The sequence below is a fragment of the Drosophila virilis genome, chromosome 5, assembly GCF_030788295.1.
Source record: "Drosophila virilis strain 15010-1051.87 chromosome 5, Dvir_AGI_RSII-ME, whole genome shotgun sequence".
NCBI classification, from domain to species: Eukaryota; Metazoa; Arthropoda; class Insecta; order Diptera; family Drosophilidae; genus Drosophila; species Drosophila virilis.
Genome location: NC_091547.1, coordinates 19,180,856 through 19,197,335, shown reverse-complemented (window position 1 = coordinate 19,197,335; position 16,480 = coordinate 19,180,856). Strand labels below are relative to the sequence as shown.

At 45.7% G+C, this 16,480-nt stretch overlaps 3 protein-coding genes and 6 non-coding genes across 11 annotated transcripts; 8 read left to right on the top strand and 1 right to left on the bottom strand.

Moving 5' to 3' along the window:
* Window positions 1-98: 98 nt before the first annotated feature.
* On the bottom strand, window positions 99-1,700 carry LOC6627140 (zinc finger protein 277). Its single transcript, XM_002049398.4, has 3 exons — window positions 1,336-1,700; window positions 896-1,278; window positions 99-839 (listed from the first exon to the last, which is right to left on the bottom strand). Exons 1-3 carry the CDS (start codon window positions 1,586-1,588, stop codon window positions 135-137), a joined length of 1,341 nt encoding a protein of 446 aa, XP_002049434.1. The 5' UTR covers window positions 1,589-1,700; the 3' UTR covers window positions 99-134.
* A 239-nt stretch (window positions 1,701-1,939) lies between these two features.
* Nop60B (dyskerin pseudouridine synthase 1 Nop60B) lies at window positions 1,940-4,621 on the top strand. Its single transcript, XM_002049399.4, has 6 exons — window positions 1,940-2,082; window positions 2,148-2,510; window positions 2,786-3,037; window positions 3,234-3,508; window positions 3,753-4,169; window positions 4,233-4,621. The coding sequence occupies exons 1-6, from the start codon at window positions 2,070-2,072 to the stop codon at window positions 4,437-4,439; spliced, it is 1,527 nt and encodes a 508-aa protein (XP_002049435.1). The 5' UTR covers window positions 1,940-2,069; the 3' UTR covers window positions 4,440-4,621.
* LOC6624775 (small nucleolar RNA snoR639/H1) lies at window positions 3,542-3,683 on the top strand. Its single transcript, XR_048976.1, has one exon. It is a non-coding gene; the product is annotated as a small nucleolar RNA snoR639/H1 (small nucleolar RNA).
* A 133-nt stretch (window positions 4,622-4,754) lies between the features above and the next one.
* LOC6624776 (small nucleolar RNA Me28S-Gm1083) lies at window positions 4,755-4,850 on the top strand. The gene has a single exon (XR_048977.2). It is a non-coding gene; the product is annotated as a small nucleolar RNA Me28S-Gm1083 (small nucleolar RNA).
* A 192-nt stretch (window positions 4,851-5,042) lies between these two features.
* On the top strand, window positions 5,043-5,135 carry LOC6624777 (small nucleolar RNA Me28S-Gm1083). Its single transcript, XR_048978.2, has one exon. It is a non-coding gene; the product is annotated as a small nucleolar RNA Me28S-Gm1083 (small nucleolar RNA).
* A 166-nt stretch (window positions 5,136-5,301) lies between these two features.
* Window positions 5,302-5,395, top strand: LOC6624778 (small nucleolar RNA Me28S-Gm1083). The gene has a single exon (XR_048979.2). It is a non-coding gene; the product is annotated as a small nucleolar RNA Me28S-Gm1083 (small nucleolar RNA).
* A 155-nt stretch (window positions 5,396-5,550) lies between these two features.
* LOC6624779 (small nucleolar RNA Me28S-Gm1083) lies at window positions 5,551-5,644 on the top strand. The gene has a single exon (XR_048980.2). It is a non-coding gene; the product is annotated as a small nucleolar RNA Me28S-Gm1083 (small nucleolar RNA).
* Window positions 5,645-5,795: 151 nt separating this feature from the next.
* Window positions 5,796-5,893, top strand: LOC6624780 (small nucleolar RNA Me28S-Gm1083). Its single transcript, XR_048981.2, has one exon. It is a non-coding gene; the product is annotated as a small nucleolar RNA Me28S-Gm1083 (small nucleolar RNA).
* A 1,236-nt stretch (window positions 5,894-7,129) lies between these two features.
* ocm (over compensating males) lies at window positions 7,130-16,384 on the top strand. 3 transcript variants are annotated; one of them, XM_015174279.3, is made up of 5 exons: window positions 7,130-7,304; window positions 9,155-11,532; window positions 11,889-12,049; window positions 12,111-15,895; window positions 15,966-16,384. In XM_015174279.3, the coding sequence occupies exons 2-5, from the start codon at window positions 9,156-9,158 to the stop codon at window positions 16,099-16,101; spliced, it is 6,459 nt and encodes a 2,152-aa protein (XP_015029765.1). In that variant the 5' UTR covers window positions 7,130-7,304; window position 9,155; the 3' UTR covers window positions 16,102-16,384. The 3 variants fall into 3 exon arrangements, with proteins under 3 accessions (XP_015029765.1, XP_015029767.1, XP_015029766.1); XM_015174281.3 differs by lacking the exon at window positions 7,130-7,304 and adding an exon at window positions 7,994-8,360; XM_015174280.3 differs by lacking the exon at window positions 7,130-7,304 and adding an exon at window positions 7,994-8,384.
* Window positions 16,385-16,480: the final 96 nt, after the last annotated feature.

Below are 16,480 nucleotides of genomic sequence, written 5' to 3'. Positions count from 1 at the left end.
AACACTGGACGCCTGTCGGCAAACAAGACTTGTCACGTATATATCGATATTTTGATTATCGATAAGCTTTCAGCGCCAATTTCCGATTGTTTTTAAAATAAATTTACAATTTTGGTTTTATTTGCAAACAAGATTCACAATTTAAAATTCTCTAATGACAAACGCTCTGCATCCTTGTTTATCTGCGCCAGGCTATCCTCAGAAATGATGCGCACCACATCCGCATCCAAATCGTCGCCTGCACTGTCATCCAACACACACAAAAGTCCATCGTTATCCATATAGGGAAAAAAGAATTCGGGTTTGTCCCAGCTCGCACGCTCCCCGATGCCACAGTGCGACTCCTGAGCCATATGCTCGGCCAGCAGCTCGAACTCATCAAATTGCAAATCACAGCACATGCAGCGCAGCAGGCACAGCTGCCGTCGCACATAATTTACAACCTTAATTTTCTGATAGAAATTCAAGGTGCTAGTGACGGCGTCAAAGTCCAGACGATGCTCCTCAAGCATGTGCTGCTTCAATGTGGAAAACTGAGTCTCCTCCTGGGCACAGTACAAACACTTAATTGCATGGGGCTCGCCATCACCTGCCCAATCGGACCAGTCTGAATCACAATCTCCGTCCGAGTCCTGCCGCGCAAAATGCTTATCAAAATCAACGCTGGCATTTTCCTCCGCTCCTTGGGATTTACGTTTCTGACGCGGCTGCTTGCGCACCGCAGGCGCTGCAACTGTGCGATTATAATTGATTAAAAAGAATTTGTCGTACTCGCGACGATTGGGATTGATGCGTTTATGTCCCTTCTTGCGCATATGCTCCTTAAGCGTGGGTCGATCCTGGGAATGCACAACAGTGTTTAAGAAATTGTGTATTATATTATTTATAAGCCTACCTTAAATATCTTTTCGCAGTACAAACACATCAATTTGTTTAAGTTCTCCTCGAGCTGATCGAGCAACTCATCCACGTAGACCAGCTTCTCTGGCTTGCCCACAAGCAGAAAATGCCTGTCAAACAGGTGATCCAAGTAGTCGGCACGCAGACCTTTGATGACAGTGCGACAGAAGAGGCACTCCTTGCTGAAGCTGCGATCCGTTAGCTCGAACTGATGCCGCTCCAATGCAGCAGTCAAGCGCTGCTTCTGCAGCAGCTTGCGCAGCTCAAAGTCCTGCGGCAATATATCACAGAGCAGGTAATATTTCTCGTTCTTAGAGTAGGTACCGTCAGGCAGCTGATCCAGAAACATTGTTGTACAGTATTGTTCGAACTCATGAGCTGGCCAACAAGAAATAAATTAAAATCAACTTTATATATGTAGGCAAGCATGTTTACATTGAAACTCCTTCTCCCAGTATTGCAGATAATCCTCCAGCAGCGCTATGTCCTCCACATCTGCAATGACCAGACGATGCTCGAGGTACAAGTGCGCCAGGCAGTCGTCCCGGTCGGCGGGGAATATAAACACTTTCGCGCATTTCAAGCATTTAATGGCAGTGTTACGCGTGGGTTTCACTATTTGGGCATCATTTTTACGGACTGTGGGCACAGGTTCACCAACAATTCCACTTCCTACCGTCTGCTCCATTTGTTGTCCAAAACAAAACTAGAGATGTGACGTGTTCTAAGCGAGAACTGTTGCTCATCCGACTAGCATACTCGATATCTACTATCGATACGATAATTTTAGAGTTGAGCACAGGCTAGTATGCTAATAACGCAACAATTTATGTTGACATTGTTACTGAAAAGAACTTAATACAACTTAATACAACTTAAGTGCAATTACCTTACTAAATCTAAACAAAGAATATTTTACTCACTCTTATATGGCAATACATTTCTGAAATGTATTTACATAGCGTACTTGTACTCACCCAATTTCGATTTGGACGTAACTTTAGCACAAAATATCGATAGACTATCGGTTATAATATATGAACTAGTTCCGATGTGAATTACTCAACTCTTGCAACACGTGTGTTACTCGGCCATTTTCCATAACCTGGCACCGCGTGCGAACGTCTTTGAGCATCGCGGGCAGTGTGTGTTAAATAAAATTATTTAAAATGACTGACGTTGGTAAGTGGTTATAAAAATAACATAAACAAAGTACCTCCAATGGAATACGTCATACGTAATTACAGATTCGCGTAAGAAAAAGAAGAAAATCAAGGAAGAGCCACTCGATGGCGAAGATATTGGCACTCTGCAGAAGCAGAATCAATTTCAAATAAAGCCATCCTCGAAAATAGCCGAGCTGGACACATCCCAGTGGCCGCTGCTGCTTAAAAACTTTGATAAACTCAACATACGGTCCAATCACTATACGCCGCTGGCACACGGCTCCTCGCCGCTGAATCGCGACATCAAAGAGTACATTAAAACTGGCTTCATAAATCTCGATAAGCCCTCGAATCCCAGCTCGCATGAGGTGGTCGCATGGATCAAAAAGATATTGAAAGTTGAAAAAACCGGCCACTCCGGCACATTGGATCCGAAGGTTACGGGTAAGCTGAAACCATGTGTTGATATATATATATATATATATATGTGTGTGAGTGTGTTAAGTGCGCGCTAGAGATGAGCCACATTTATAATACTGTGACAGTTAAGAGGAAAAGTACGACTGTTTTTTAATAAATGCATTAAATTTGAAAAGTTCGCCGGTCACATTGCGATAGTTTTCAGTCCGAGCGATGTTGTTCATCTCTGACGTGCGTGTTTTTCAACCTAACCTCAAATCTTAACTAATGCACGTGCGTACGCACATTTTCCAACACAGGCTGCTTAATTGTCTGCATTGACCGCGCCACACGTCTCGTCAAATCGCAACAAAGTGCCGGCAAAGAGTATGTGGCTATTTTTAAACTACATGGTCCCGTTGAATCGGTGGCCAAAGTGCGTCAGGGATTGGAAAAATTGCGTGGTGCACTCTTCCAGCGCCCGCCCCTCATCTCGGCTGTAAAACGTCAGCTTCGTGTGCGCACAGTCTACGACAGCAAATTGCTGGACTACGATGAGACGCGCAATATGGGTAAGTCATCAAGTGCATAATATACCCACACAGCTGGAGCTGGTGCGTCGCTGCACGGCTTAAGGCAGAGACGTGCAGAGCTACCATAGCAAAAACAAATAAAAATTACAGCAAAATTATAGTATTTGCCCTGGCAAATGCACAGTTTTATTGGTAACACTTTCTCGTTCTTGTCTTTCGATACTCACGTGCTTAGGTGTTTTTTGGGTTAGCTGCGAGGCCGGTTCCTATATACGTACCATGTGCGTCCATCTGGGTTTAGTGCTCGGCGTCGGTGGCCAAATGTTGGAACTGCGTCGTGTGCGCTCCGGCATACAGTCGGAACGCGACGGCATGGTCACCATGCACGACGTTCTCGATGCCATGTGGCTGTATGAGAATCACAAGGACGAGTCCATGCTGCGACGCGTTGTCAAGCCCTTGGAGGGCCTTCTTATCAATCACAAGCGCATCATCATGAAGGACAGCTCGGTAAGTTGACTATACTTCAGATTTTCAAATCGTACCCCATGATATTAAGCCGGCAGACGCATGTATTTTAACCAGCTGCGTCTGTGACTATGACTGGGAACAGTAACGCTGCTGATGTGTGTATGTTGGAGTTGCGCCTTGCTTGTGTATCCGACAAAGTTATTTTCAGACCACAAATTCCAACTAAAAAAATATATATTTACTTTAATACATCACAAATACTAACTAATTCAATATGATTTAGGTTAATGCCGTTTGCTATGGTGCCAAAATCATGTTGCCTGGCGTGCTGCGCTATGAGGATGGCATCGAAATCGAACAGGAGATTGTCATATGCACCACAAAGGGCGAGGCTATTTGCTTGGCCATTGCCATGATGACCACGGCAACCATGTCCTCGTGCGATCATGGTGTTGTTGCCAAAATCAAGCGTGTGATTATGGAGCGTGACACATATCCGCGCAAGTGGGGATTGGGTCCAAAAGCATCAGCCAAGAAGGCGCTTATTGCTGCCGGTAAACTGGACAAGTTTGGCAGGCCCAACGAGAATACGCCCAAGGAATGGCTAACAGGCTTTGTGGATTACAACGCCAAAAAGCCAGCGGCTGCAGTTGCACCACAGGCTGCGTCGCCCACAAACGGATCAAGTGAACCCAGCAAGGTATGGCATAATACATTTTTTTGAATATACAATTTACCTTTAACAATACCTTGTTAATTGCAGCGCAAACACAGCACATCCAGTGTGGATGAAACGGCAGTTGATGTCACACCCGCCACAACAGAGAAGAAGAAAAAGAAGAAGAAGCACAAGGGTGAGGAAGAGGCGCCAGCTGCAGAGGAATCAGCTGCTGATGTACCTGTAGAGAAAGAGAAGAAGAAAAAGAAGAAGAAGGACAAAGATAGAGATAGAGAAGAGGCTCAGGAATAACATATTTTCTATAAAACTAGGCATTAGGCTCTATGTCCTCCACTATTTTGAGAGCATTTTCTTAGCTGTTAAGTTTAAAATTTTAGACGGCATCTTGTATATGTGAGCTGTAAAAATGCAAGTTTTCTATGCATTTATAAGTGACATTCGCAATGCAATAAATTGTATAATTTTATTGTAAATTTGTTAGCCTGTTTCATTAGCTTGTATTTAACTTTTGGATCTTTTGAAAGCGACACCCTCAACTCTACATTTTTATGGTGAGTTTTTAGTTCTAATTATAATTTTATAATGTACAATTTTCAAATGTTACGTTCTCTTCTGATGAGCGAAAACTTTCGCCCCTAGCTGAAAACTAAGTGAAACTTCTCATGTTGAATGCGGGATTGGTCTTACTGAATTTGATAACGAAATAGATTTGAAAATTGTCTTTATAGAGTGAAGTTTTAATATTTGTACCATCCATAGCATATTACTAACGTAGCTTTTATACCTTACAGCTCGCACAGATTGCTCAGTGGTCGTGAGTCAGACAGAAAGATCTCTATGGCAAACTGCAAGGTAAGTTTATATATGAACATTTATATTTTTTAAAGTAAGTCTTAATTGTGATGAGCTCAAAGCTTTCGCCCCTATCTGAAACATAAGAGAAACTTCTCATGTTGAGTGCGGGATTGGTCTTACTGATATTGATACAAGTCTTAAAGCATAGCTTTAAATGTATAAAAATACATTTTTAATTGAAATTTTTTCCTTTTTTTAGAGTTTTGCCAGAACAGTTCAGACTGTGCCCGAGCCAGCTGATCATCTTAGCAGCAATAATAATGGTTAGTATCCTTTAAAAAGCATCGCTAAAATATTTCACTCTGTGATGATCAATAAACTTTCGCCCCTAGCTGAAAACTAAGAGAAACTTCTCGTGTTGAATGCGAGATTGGTCTTACTGAAATAAGATTTGCACAGCAATTGATAAAATTCATGTCTTGGTATCTGACTTATCAATTTTATTTTGCTTTCAGTTTCTGTGAAACTTTGTTTTTGGCGAGGACATCTATTTTCAATATCGAATGAAAGGTAAGTGTTGGGTCCAAGCAACCAATTTGATCCTGTGTTTTACATGATGAGCATTAAACTTTCGCCCCTATCTGAAACCTAAGAGAAACTTCTCATGTTGAATGCGAGATTGGTCTTACTGATACCAAACTTAGCTATTGTTGAACTGATTAATTCGTATATACATATGTTACTAATAAGATACATATTTATTTCTAGATATGCCTTTCGATGTATTATTCCATGGAAATGAAATCGTTCTTTACGGTAAGCATTGTATAATTAAGTTTGAAATCAAGCTTCTGTTTCTAGATGATGAGCATTAAGCTTTCGCCCCTATCTGAAACCTAAGAGAAACTTCTCATGTTGAATGCGAGGATTGGTCTTACTGAAAATTGATTCACAGAAAATTAATATATGCTAATTTAAAAACTTATACTAAAGCGTCTTCTATTTCTCTTACAGTTTTCTACGTAAGGATACTACTTTGAATATACAGTTAAAAAAGGTAAGCAATCGTTATTCGCGTAAAGCCCTAAATTATTTAAACTGATGAGAAAGGAAAGCTGAACTGTGGCATGATTCACAAAAACCGCAACAACACAATCCTCAAAAATAGGTCCTACTGAAACGAAATTCTGGCATATATTTCTACAAAATTGTTTAACTCAAAATAAATAACGAGTATCTTTTTTTTTATTTGCAGCCTTTTTGGATCTTACGAAGAAAAAAAAAACATTGATTGCAATAAAAAGGTGGGTACCATTTAAAAATACAAGATTAACAACCATAGATTTTCTAACATGATGAGAAAGGAAAGCTGAACTGTGGCATGATTCACTAAATCCGCAACAACACAATCCTCAAAAATAGGTCCTACTGAAATTAAAGTCAATAAATCTATTTAACTTTTCTCCATTCAAAAGAAGCGCAAATTTAACTGTAATTTTCTATTTTTTGCATTTGCAGGTACAGTACAGTCCTATTGATGCGTGATATCTCTTGCCACTATTTTCCTATATATATATATTTTTCCTTACTGTACATATATATTAGCAAACAAATAAATCAAGCTAAAATTGACATGTGTTCATTTTCATAGTGGGACACACACCTGCGCCTAACCTCAAAGTGCAGGGTTGTGCTGTGGCATATTTAATTCAGCTGTACTTTTGGAGGGAAAAAACAAAAACAGGGTTGTCAGAAGGCGCTCGTTAAACGATATTGTGATGAACTTTGCAAACGTGGCACCACCAAGGCTACTACTATTTAAAATTTGTTAAGCTAGGTTTGTATTAGCGTCCTTCTAAGCACGTGGTTCATTCAACTGCGCTAAGCTTGATTTAGGCGAAATTAAAAATAATATTTCCTTGTGAAAAGAGCTCAGTGAACCTGCACACTGAACTATTTTTGTTGCTAGCTTTATTTATGTCACTTTTTTCAAAATATGTAAAAGCATTTTTTGCTTTAATACACCAAACAGCTTTGCCGCTCATTTTCGTAGCTTTGAATATCACTAGGCTTAAGGTTTTTTTTTCACGCTCTACAACCCTGTGTTCCATTCCACGCTGCCGCCTTGCCGCGCTGTTATCGGTCTCCATATTGAAATTCATCAAGCAGTCGCCGATATATGTGTGTGTCAATTTTGTGTATGTACTCGTTCGTATGTGCTACGCTTTTTACGACGTCAGCAGCGAGAGCCGCAAGTAATTGCGCGTTTAAGTGAAAGAAAAGTTAAAATATTCTAATATTCCTGTGGAATTAGATATTAGAACGGACGGCAGTGCACTGTGTGTGCACAATTTTGTGAAGGTAAGTGTTTTTATTTCCATTTAGTTTCTTACGTGGCAGGACATTTCGAGCTACTCGAAAAAAACATTTCATTCGGCTTTTCGCTTTGTTAGGGGCGGGCGAAATCGGTGCTTTACATTCTGACGCATGCGATCGGCGGTAGCGTGTGTATGTATCTGTTGACGCGACGCCATGTTGGTTTTCTTTTGAGGTTATCGATTTTTTAATGCGTGTTAATTGCGAAGTGCTTCGAAATTTTTGTTGATTGACAGGTGGATGGAATGATGAGGCAATTAAGTAAGGTTCAGCTGCATTTGTGAATTCTTCAATTCTTACATAAGTTTTAGGTTAAGAGAAAATTAAGAAAATGTAAAGATCGCAATTTGTCCGCTTCACTTGGTTGTATCGAGTTTTTCTGGCAGCTGAGCATAATCTCTAACCCAATCGCATTGTAATAAATGGCTCAGAACTTGATAGTCCCTTGGCTATATCTCTCTTTCACTTTCACAAAATAAATCGGTTATCGGCACCCACGTGCGCACGCACACACACATCTACATACATTGCAGAAGTAATCTTAAAGCATACGTACATACATGTATGTATATGACATAAGCATGACAACTACAGTTGTACCAATGCCATTGCATTTCGTTGGAACGTCTGAGAATGGACTTACACACTCACACGTCGCCTACATACACACACAAACAGGCCAGCCGTCGCAGGGCCCACACAGAGCTGTTTGTGATCGCAAAATATTCGCACGCGTTCTTCTTGTATATCAAACAAAGTTTAAATAATATCAAGTGCATTTTAAAACAATTATTGCGCACATGCGCAATGCCTAAAAACATTTGTTATTGGAATTGTTGGCATTAGTTAAAAAGTCTATGTGCAGTGAGAATAAACACAGCGTATAAAATGTTTTAGTTGCCTCTGCTGCTGCTGCTCTCGGCGTCGTGTCTGTGTGTGTTGGGGGCGACCAGCGTTTGTGCGAGTGTTGGGCATATTCGAAGGCGCTTCAATAACAACAACAACAAATTGCTGGGCCCTTCTATTTTGGCATCTACCGTTGTGCGGTTTTTTTTATTAATGCATGTATGTATGTTTATATGTTTTAACAGCCGTCACATATTTCGATACAAGTTGCTTGTAGATTTCGATAACTGTTCGATAACAATGTGCTTATTTGTTGTCCTGTGAGAAAGAGCTGGTGTATTTATATGGAAATATAATTGATTTTATTTAATTACTACTGTGTGTGTGTATTTGTGTGTGCATGTCGTTTGCTGCATTGTTTTTTCGTTTAGTTCAATTTTCGTCCGTCAGGTGCTTGTGTCTGCTTTATGTGTGTATCTATTATCAGACCAGTGCTGCCTATTTCGCCTGGAACTCTAGCTGGGCAGCACTTTTAGAAAAATTGTGTCTTTCTCATACTTGTAAATAGAAATAGAGTGCGTGACGAGTTTTCTTTGTAGCGTACACAGTCTACAATTTGCCGCGAGTATGCGAGCTTAGATGGTTTTGGAGACAGAACTTTCTAGAATAACATTTATATTGAGCTGTCAATAACAGTGTGACCGTAAGCAAAATTCAAAGTTTAATTTTTTGTTAAATAATTGTTTTGAATTGAAATTAATAATATGATTACTGAAGTAATATTAAATATCTAGAGGCCGCCCATGTGTCTGTTTTGTCGTCTTGATTGCTCGAAAGTAAATGTTCCCGCGCATTCGCTAATCGATAACAAGATATTGAATATCTATCGCTTATTGTACTATAATTTGCCTATCAAAGTATAACGATTAGTTTTTGTATATAATTATTTTTATTATGTAGTCTTGTAACAGGACTTTTTGTTTTTCTAGAATGACACAAGAGCTGCCGCCAATTGTACTGAAGGGCAAGGAGTTGAGGAAATTTCTTCACCTGAAACGCAAATATCCCGTTTCACAGGAGTTTCTGCACCGGAACTGGGCCAATGCGAAGCGCTTTATCATCTATGCGCTAAATCCGCGCTGTGTCCTGCGCATCTATGCCTGGCGTAAGCGCAATAATCGGGTGCTGCTCCTACGCCGTGCGCGTCTCCTGCTCTTCGATCCGCGTCTAAAACGCATGATAAAGCGTCGCAAGGCCAATGTCAAGCAGTGGTCGTCCAGTGTTGTGCGCTACTACAAAAAAATGGGTCAAATAACGGAGTACGAGGAGACGGCATTGTACGGCGAAGAGTTGTCCAAGCAAATGAAGCAGCAATTGGAGCTTTTGAAGAGCGGCAAGCGTGGTCTCTCACTGATCGAAGATGCCAATAAAAACGTGGAGCTGCGTTTAGACAGACCAGAAGGTCCTGCAGGGCAAGAGGAGCAAGAGGAAGAGAAGGAGATAGTAGAGAAAGAAGTAGAAAAGGAGCAGGTTGAAGCAAAGCAGCATGAAGAGGCGGCAGCCACAGCGATTGAAGAAGAGCCTGCCGCAAAAGCTGCTGCCGCCGAGCAGACAACGAGGAAAGACTCGCCGGCAATAGCTGTGGTGCAGACCAGCAGCAGCATAGCTGAGAAAGTGGCTGAAAAAACATCGGAAAAAACAGGTGGCAGCAAATTTTTGGACATGCTTATGAACAAAGTGCGCGTCAAGAACTTTGCCAAAGAGTCGAATTTCCCCAAGCCAGCAGACGACTTGGACGATGGCAGTCTGAATAAACCCACAACTGAGCTAAGCAGCGACTTTAACTTTCATGATGACATCAGCGAGGATTTCGTCGGCTTCGATGAGAGCGCACACCAGCCGGGCATGCTGCTGACACCGCTGGTGCCGCAGAACTGCAAAACCATCGATGGCAACGGAGCTTTTGTCAGTGATGCGCTGGAAGCGTATATGAAGAAGAATAATCTGCGTGAAACAAATCCCGAGGATCGTGAGCTGCTGCTCGAGCCCATGTATCAGGATGGACGTGTCACGGCGCACAGTGTGCCGCCGTATATGGATATGCCGGCGGTGCCGGACAGCCTGCAACGTTTGCGCACCGTGGCCGATCGCCGGCACTATTTGCAGCGCTCCAAGAATCAAAAGATGGCCATTATTAACAACGAGGCGAACATCTACCGTGAGCTGCAGCGAAAGCAGCGCCAGCGCAAGGTGAAAATCGCTGCGATGCAGCAGCTGCAATCATTCAGCACGCAAATGCCTTTCACACGCCAAGGCTGGCAGGCGGCTAGCTATGTGGCCACAGAGACTGACAAGTATTACTATCAGGTCATACGCATCGATGGCGAAATGGTGCGTCTGCCGGGCAGCCAGGGCAACAATGTGCGCCGCGAGAAGCAGCCGCATCGGAGTACGCTCACAGAAAAGGAGCTGGCCACGCTCCAATGTCGTAAACAATGCGTCGATGCTACTCTGCGCAAGGAACTGAAGGTGCTGCCCACGCGTCAGTGCCAGATCAAGAGCAAGCTCCAGAAACTCAATCAGTATCCATTGCCAGCCATATTTCGACCATGTCCGCTGTCCCAGAAACCGTATCAGAAGCCGCTGGACGATGATACAGCCGCCCTCTTGCTAGCTGGCGGCAGCATGGCTGTGGTCAGCATGCCCACAGTGCAGCTGGATGTGAAGCCGCAGTTGGGCCGGCCACTGGATGAGATTGCCAAGCGGTATCTGCAGTATATACTGCCGCATCATGACATCACCCGCGAGTGGGCCGAGTTCAGTGTGTCCACGCTGCAGGAGTCGCCCAATAGCATGCGCGAGGCCGAGGCACAGGCCGCCGCCGCACAGGCTACAAATGCCGGACGGCGCAAAAGCTTCACCTTTGTGATACCCTATCTAAACGATCGTAATCATATCCTGGTGCGACGCGTTGTCGATCGCTCTGAGCAGCTGGACGACAGCTTTAGCTCCACGCAGCCCCCAGAGAAGCTGCGTGAATTCCAGTTTCGCAAACAGCTGCCAGAGGCTCCAGACCCAATTGCTACGGCCTGCGCCGATATGATCAATGACATGATCAACACGGTGGCCATCAGCTGCAGCGAGAACTCGTTCATTAGCATTGATCCAGATGCAGCTCGTGGCAACACGCCCGACATCAGCCCCATCAAAGAAGAGTCCGCCGTCGAAGGTCTGGCCAAGACGGGCTCCAAGCTGGCAGCCAATAAGCCTCAGGCACAGCGTCGCCCCAACAAACAGATGCGTCTGGCCAAGGAACTGCGGCGTCTTAATGCCACCATCATCGATGCGGCTGCCATTGCCAAGGATGGTAAGTTCTAAAGCACATAATATTATGCTTAACTTAACTTAACTTAACTGAATATAATTAATTTTATATTTGTTTACATATTCAATTATTGATTGACACCATTTAAGTTTGTATACAACTGAGTCCCTCTATTTCAATTTCACAGTTGTTTCTGACTATATATCAATAGACCTTGGTTTCGCGAAATAAACGTATCAGTTAATAGATATAAGTATAAGTTAATAGATAGTTATTAATTTAGTAATTATTCGATACGTATTGTATTTTTTGAAAATGAACTTATGTTTTGCTACTGCAATTAACATCGATTATTCTAAAGAAGGTAGATATTATAAGGTATGCAAATCTTATTACAGCAAATAAGCCATGCATTAAGGATCACTGCCAGCTGGGCTGCCTGTGCGAGAGTTTGGCCGGCGAGCTGCCCGCGCGCGAGCATTGTGGACGAGCGGATTGTGTGCTGGCTTGCCGCTGCACGGGCGCGGAATTGACGCGCATCATGCGCGTGGAAACGGACGTGAGTAGAGGAACAATTCAAAGATTCAATCAATACACATTCAACCGCTTCTTTTCGACAGGGTCGTGGGCTTTCCAACGAGGATGCATTCAATTTGCGGCGCAAGGCGACGGCGCGTCTGGCCAAAATGGAAAAGGATTTCACCTCAACGCTTGTGCTGACTGACAACGAGACTCTGCTGATTAACGAGACGCAGTGTGACAAGAAGCGACGCTGCACTAAGGCGCCCAAGCGCTACGAGGACTTTGACGACTCCATTGAGGATGACGAGGAGCTGGTGCGTCCCAGCAAAGCCACAAAGCGTGAGGTTAGCCTGAAACGCGCACGCGGCAGCACCGAAAGCATCAACCTGACGCTCAGTGAACCCTGCAGTGTCAAGGACACGGACTTTGAGCAGCTCAAGCATTGCCAGGTGTCGCTGCGTCGTCTGCCGGACGTGGCCAATTTGGCCACCTTCTGCATGACCCATCAGCTGTACAAATGCTTCTGCGGTGGCTTGGCGACCGAGGGCAAGCCAATTGTGATTGAAAAAGAGCAAGCGGAGCCGCCCATACCGCACTACGTGCCTGAACTGGCCACGCGCGCTCACTACAGCTTCGAGCGTCCACCTGAGGAGCCGCAGTCCAGCAAAAAACGGCGCAAGGAGAAACCACAACCGCAGCAACAGCAGCAGCAGCAGCAGCTAAAGCTGCCGCAGCTACCGAAGCAGCTCCAGTCGCAGAAACAGCCGCCGCAGGTGATCAAGATTGTACCGCCTAAACCGGCGGCACCGATTGCCTTGCCAGTGCAACCGCCACCACCACCACCCGCACCCAAGGCCTGCGCGCCGGTGGCGCCAACACAACGTCCCGCCGAGCTGGACATTATCTTTAGCTACTATCGGTCACGTCCCAGTCTGTGCCGTCGTGCAGTATCCGTGCCCCGCAATTGTTACTTGCGTCTGAATAGGCGTCGGGCGAAGCGAATGCGTTCGGAGGTGGCACGCGCCGAGACTTTGCAAACACAGGAGCTGCTCGAGAAACGCGTCACTAGCGCCGTGCGCTACTATCGCTCCGAGCTGGATCAGCAGCGGCGTCTAGAGTTGCAGATATTGGCGCCAGAGTTAACCGTGATTGAGGTGGGTGATGATTCCGATGAGAGTGAAACGAATCGAGTGGCAACCAATGACATCGCACGCAAGCGCAGCGCCAATGAGTCCACTGGCCTGGAGGAGCAACCCAAGCGTAAAAAACAGTTGCCAGCAGAGCAGCAACAGCCGTTGCTACAGCCCGCACCCAAACTGGATATACAAATGCCCAAAATTTCCGCCTGCTATTCGCTAAATACCAATGCGGCCATAGATGCCGCCATGGGCAGCAACGAGTCGTCCGCTGTCGCCGTCAACGAGGATAGCCCCAGCGTGGACTCGGTCTCCTTCCGTACCTCCTATAATGATGTCATCAAGAAGATGAATACGCATGTGAGCAAAAAAATGCAGGACATCGATCTGGCGCTGCAGCGTGAGAGTAAAATAATACCGGCTCCAAACGAGGAGATATTGTGCATCATCAAGTGGACCAACTTTCTGGCCGCTTTCGAGTCCAACTATGTGTTCATTTGGGATGTGCAAATGAAGAACTACAGTTTCCTGGCCGCGACCATTACGAACATGATGCCAGCCGTTTGCGGGGCCATTGCCGTGGTCAACACCCATTTTGCGCCCGATCGCAATGCCTTGCCGCTGATGGCGCGCATGCTGCTGGAGGGCAAGCGGAATGATAATACCAGCCGGCTGGCGGTGGTCATGCAGGGCAGGCAACAGTATTGGCTGGTCAAGGGCTTCCTGCGCTATATGGAGGGCAATGCGTGCACGAAGCCAACGCCACAAACCCACCCCATACTAACCAAAAAGATAAATGTCCTGTGCACGCTGATGGTGAAGCAACGCATTAGGGAGCAGCAGCGTCATCAGCGGGCAGCAGCTGCAGCCAAACCTGGCGAGGGCACAGGGTTACTCAGCATTAAAGGGGCGTCGCCTGCAACAGCGACTCCACCAACGCCGGAAACTCCAGCTGCGGTTCCAGCATTGTCGGCACCAGCTGCCGCCACAGCCAGCTCAGTATTAGCTCCAATCACATCTACACCCGCTCCCACAGCCACAGCTGCGGCTGCACGTGCCACATTCAACTCAGCCACCGAAAGCAAGGAGCCAACTCTTAACATCTGCAGCAACATTGAATTCCGCAAGGTCGTCCAAACGGACGTGACTGAGCTGCAAATGCCCGAGATGTACACACATGATCATCGCTGGCTGGTGTTGAATCTCTACGATGACTTCTCGCACATCTTTGTGCCTGCCTTCAAGGACATGATCTCATTGGACCGCATACACAATGTGGTGCGCGTCGCACACGATACCGAAAAGATAGTCAAGCTGCAATTCTTTCAGGATGCGCCCTACGATGCGTTCGTGACGCCCTCATCCAGGCGTAAAATATACTTTGGGCCGTTGCGCTTGGATATGCAGCCGCCGGTGCTGGTGCTGCTGCAAAGTGTCGATGGCAAGATGATGCTGCGCGAGGTTTACCAGCGGGATCATAACATTCCGGTCCAGCGCGACAGGCGCACCATGGCCTTTTGGCTGCTCCAGATTAACGGGCAGGTGCACTTTGATATTGATTTGGCCGCCACGAGCGCGTCGACGAAGTTGAACAGCTCGGCGCCTATTGCAGAACAGATACTACAACAGGGCCAGGAAACAGATGACGATGACGATTGCGTCATCGTTATCAACGATGATGAGGATGATGCTGCAAAGGAAGATCCGCTCGCCAATGAGCAGCCAAAGCAGCAGCAGCAGCAGCAGACGCACGAGCAGAGCATACAACGCATCAACTTTACCATACAGTCGATGCCCAACAATGGCGGCGGCCTGCAGATAACAGCAGCTAGTCCACAGTCAGTCGGTGGAGTTAAGGAACTACACACCTCAACGCTACCCGGCGGCTTTGTGCCGTTTATAGCAAATGTGTCTGCTACAGGCGGCACAGCGCCGGCCACACAATTTCTCACGCCACAGGTGCAGCTCACCCAGACCGCAGGACCAGCGCCAGCGCCATCGTCAGCTGTGGCCGCCAGTGAGGCAAATGCCCAACCGCCGCCTTCAAAAATAAGTCGCATCTCCGTGCAGCGCTGTGCGGCGCCGGCAACAGCCACAACTGTTGGTGCCACCACCAAGGATTCGCCGCCCACGAAGATCAACAATACGCTACAGCAACTGCTGAGCAGTGGTAATGGCAACATCAAAATAGGCACATCCTCGACTGGCGTTACCATCACCAAGATGAAGAACAAAGATGGATCCGCGGCAGCTGCGGCTGCTGCTGCTGTTGAGCCCATCAAAATTGGTGCCAAACGCAAGACGCAGGAGTTGCCAACGCAGCCAGCCGCAATTCCGATTGGACAACCTTCCATTCTTAAGCAGGCGGGTACCACCATATCCATTGGCAATCTGCCGGTGCGTCAGGTACGTCCGCCGCCAAAGCTGGCGGCCAAGGCGCAATTGGCTACGGTGCGCAAATCGTTGCCCGCTAAACTGCCCAGCGCTGTCGAGCCGGCAAGGACATCGCTGCCTGGCAAGCTGATGACGGCGGGATCGACGCTTCCGAACGAGAGCCAGGAGACAAACAAAATGCAGCGCTTCCCCACGACGGTGAATGCCAGCAAGACAAGATATGGCTTTCTGGTGGCCAAGGCTTTGCCGCGCTTCAGGGTCAAGATGATGGACGGCAAGATTATGGTCAAGGTGCCCGATGAGGGCGTGTTCTCGTTTAAGACCTGTGCCGCCGCCAGCGCCTATCTTAATCGGTGAGTTCTCGACAAGCTTATGGGCACTCGGTAGAGCACATAGTTAATATTTTGCATTTTCCAATTGCAGGCATTTGTCGCGTCAGTTGAATTTCAAGGGCTCATTGCCAGGTGATTGGAAGTTTTTACCCTACGACAATCCCAATCTAACGGCCAACGAGGAACAAAAGGACTCAATTGCAACACCCATTGTAATCGAAGATTAACCAAAGTCCGATGAAATTCGGTATCCAAAAATAACACACAAAAAAAATATATACAAAAAACACCCGCGCAGCAGCTAAAATAGACACAACTCATATTTGATATGTAGACGATTCAGTTGTTAATTTAATTATTTACCATTTATTTAGTTTCTTTTATTATGAATTGAAGTAATCTTAATTATACATCGTTTTTTTTTTTGGTTTCTACATAAATGCGGGAGCCAGCGAGACCAGGAGAGAAGAAGATAGCACAAAAATAAACAAACAAAACAAGAAAACACAATTCCAATTCCCATTGTTGCGTTTTATTTGCTCGCTCGCGCGTTGTTCCAATGCCATTTCGTTTCAGCCCAGCAGAACAGCTGTTCGCAGCTGGCTC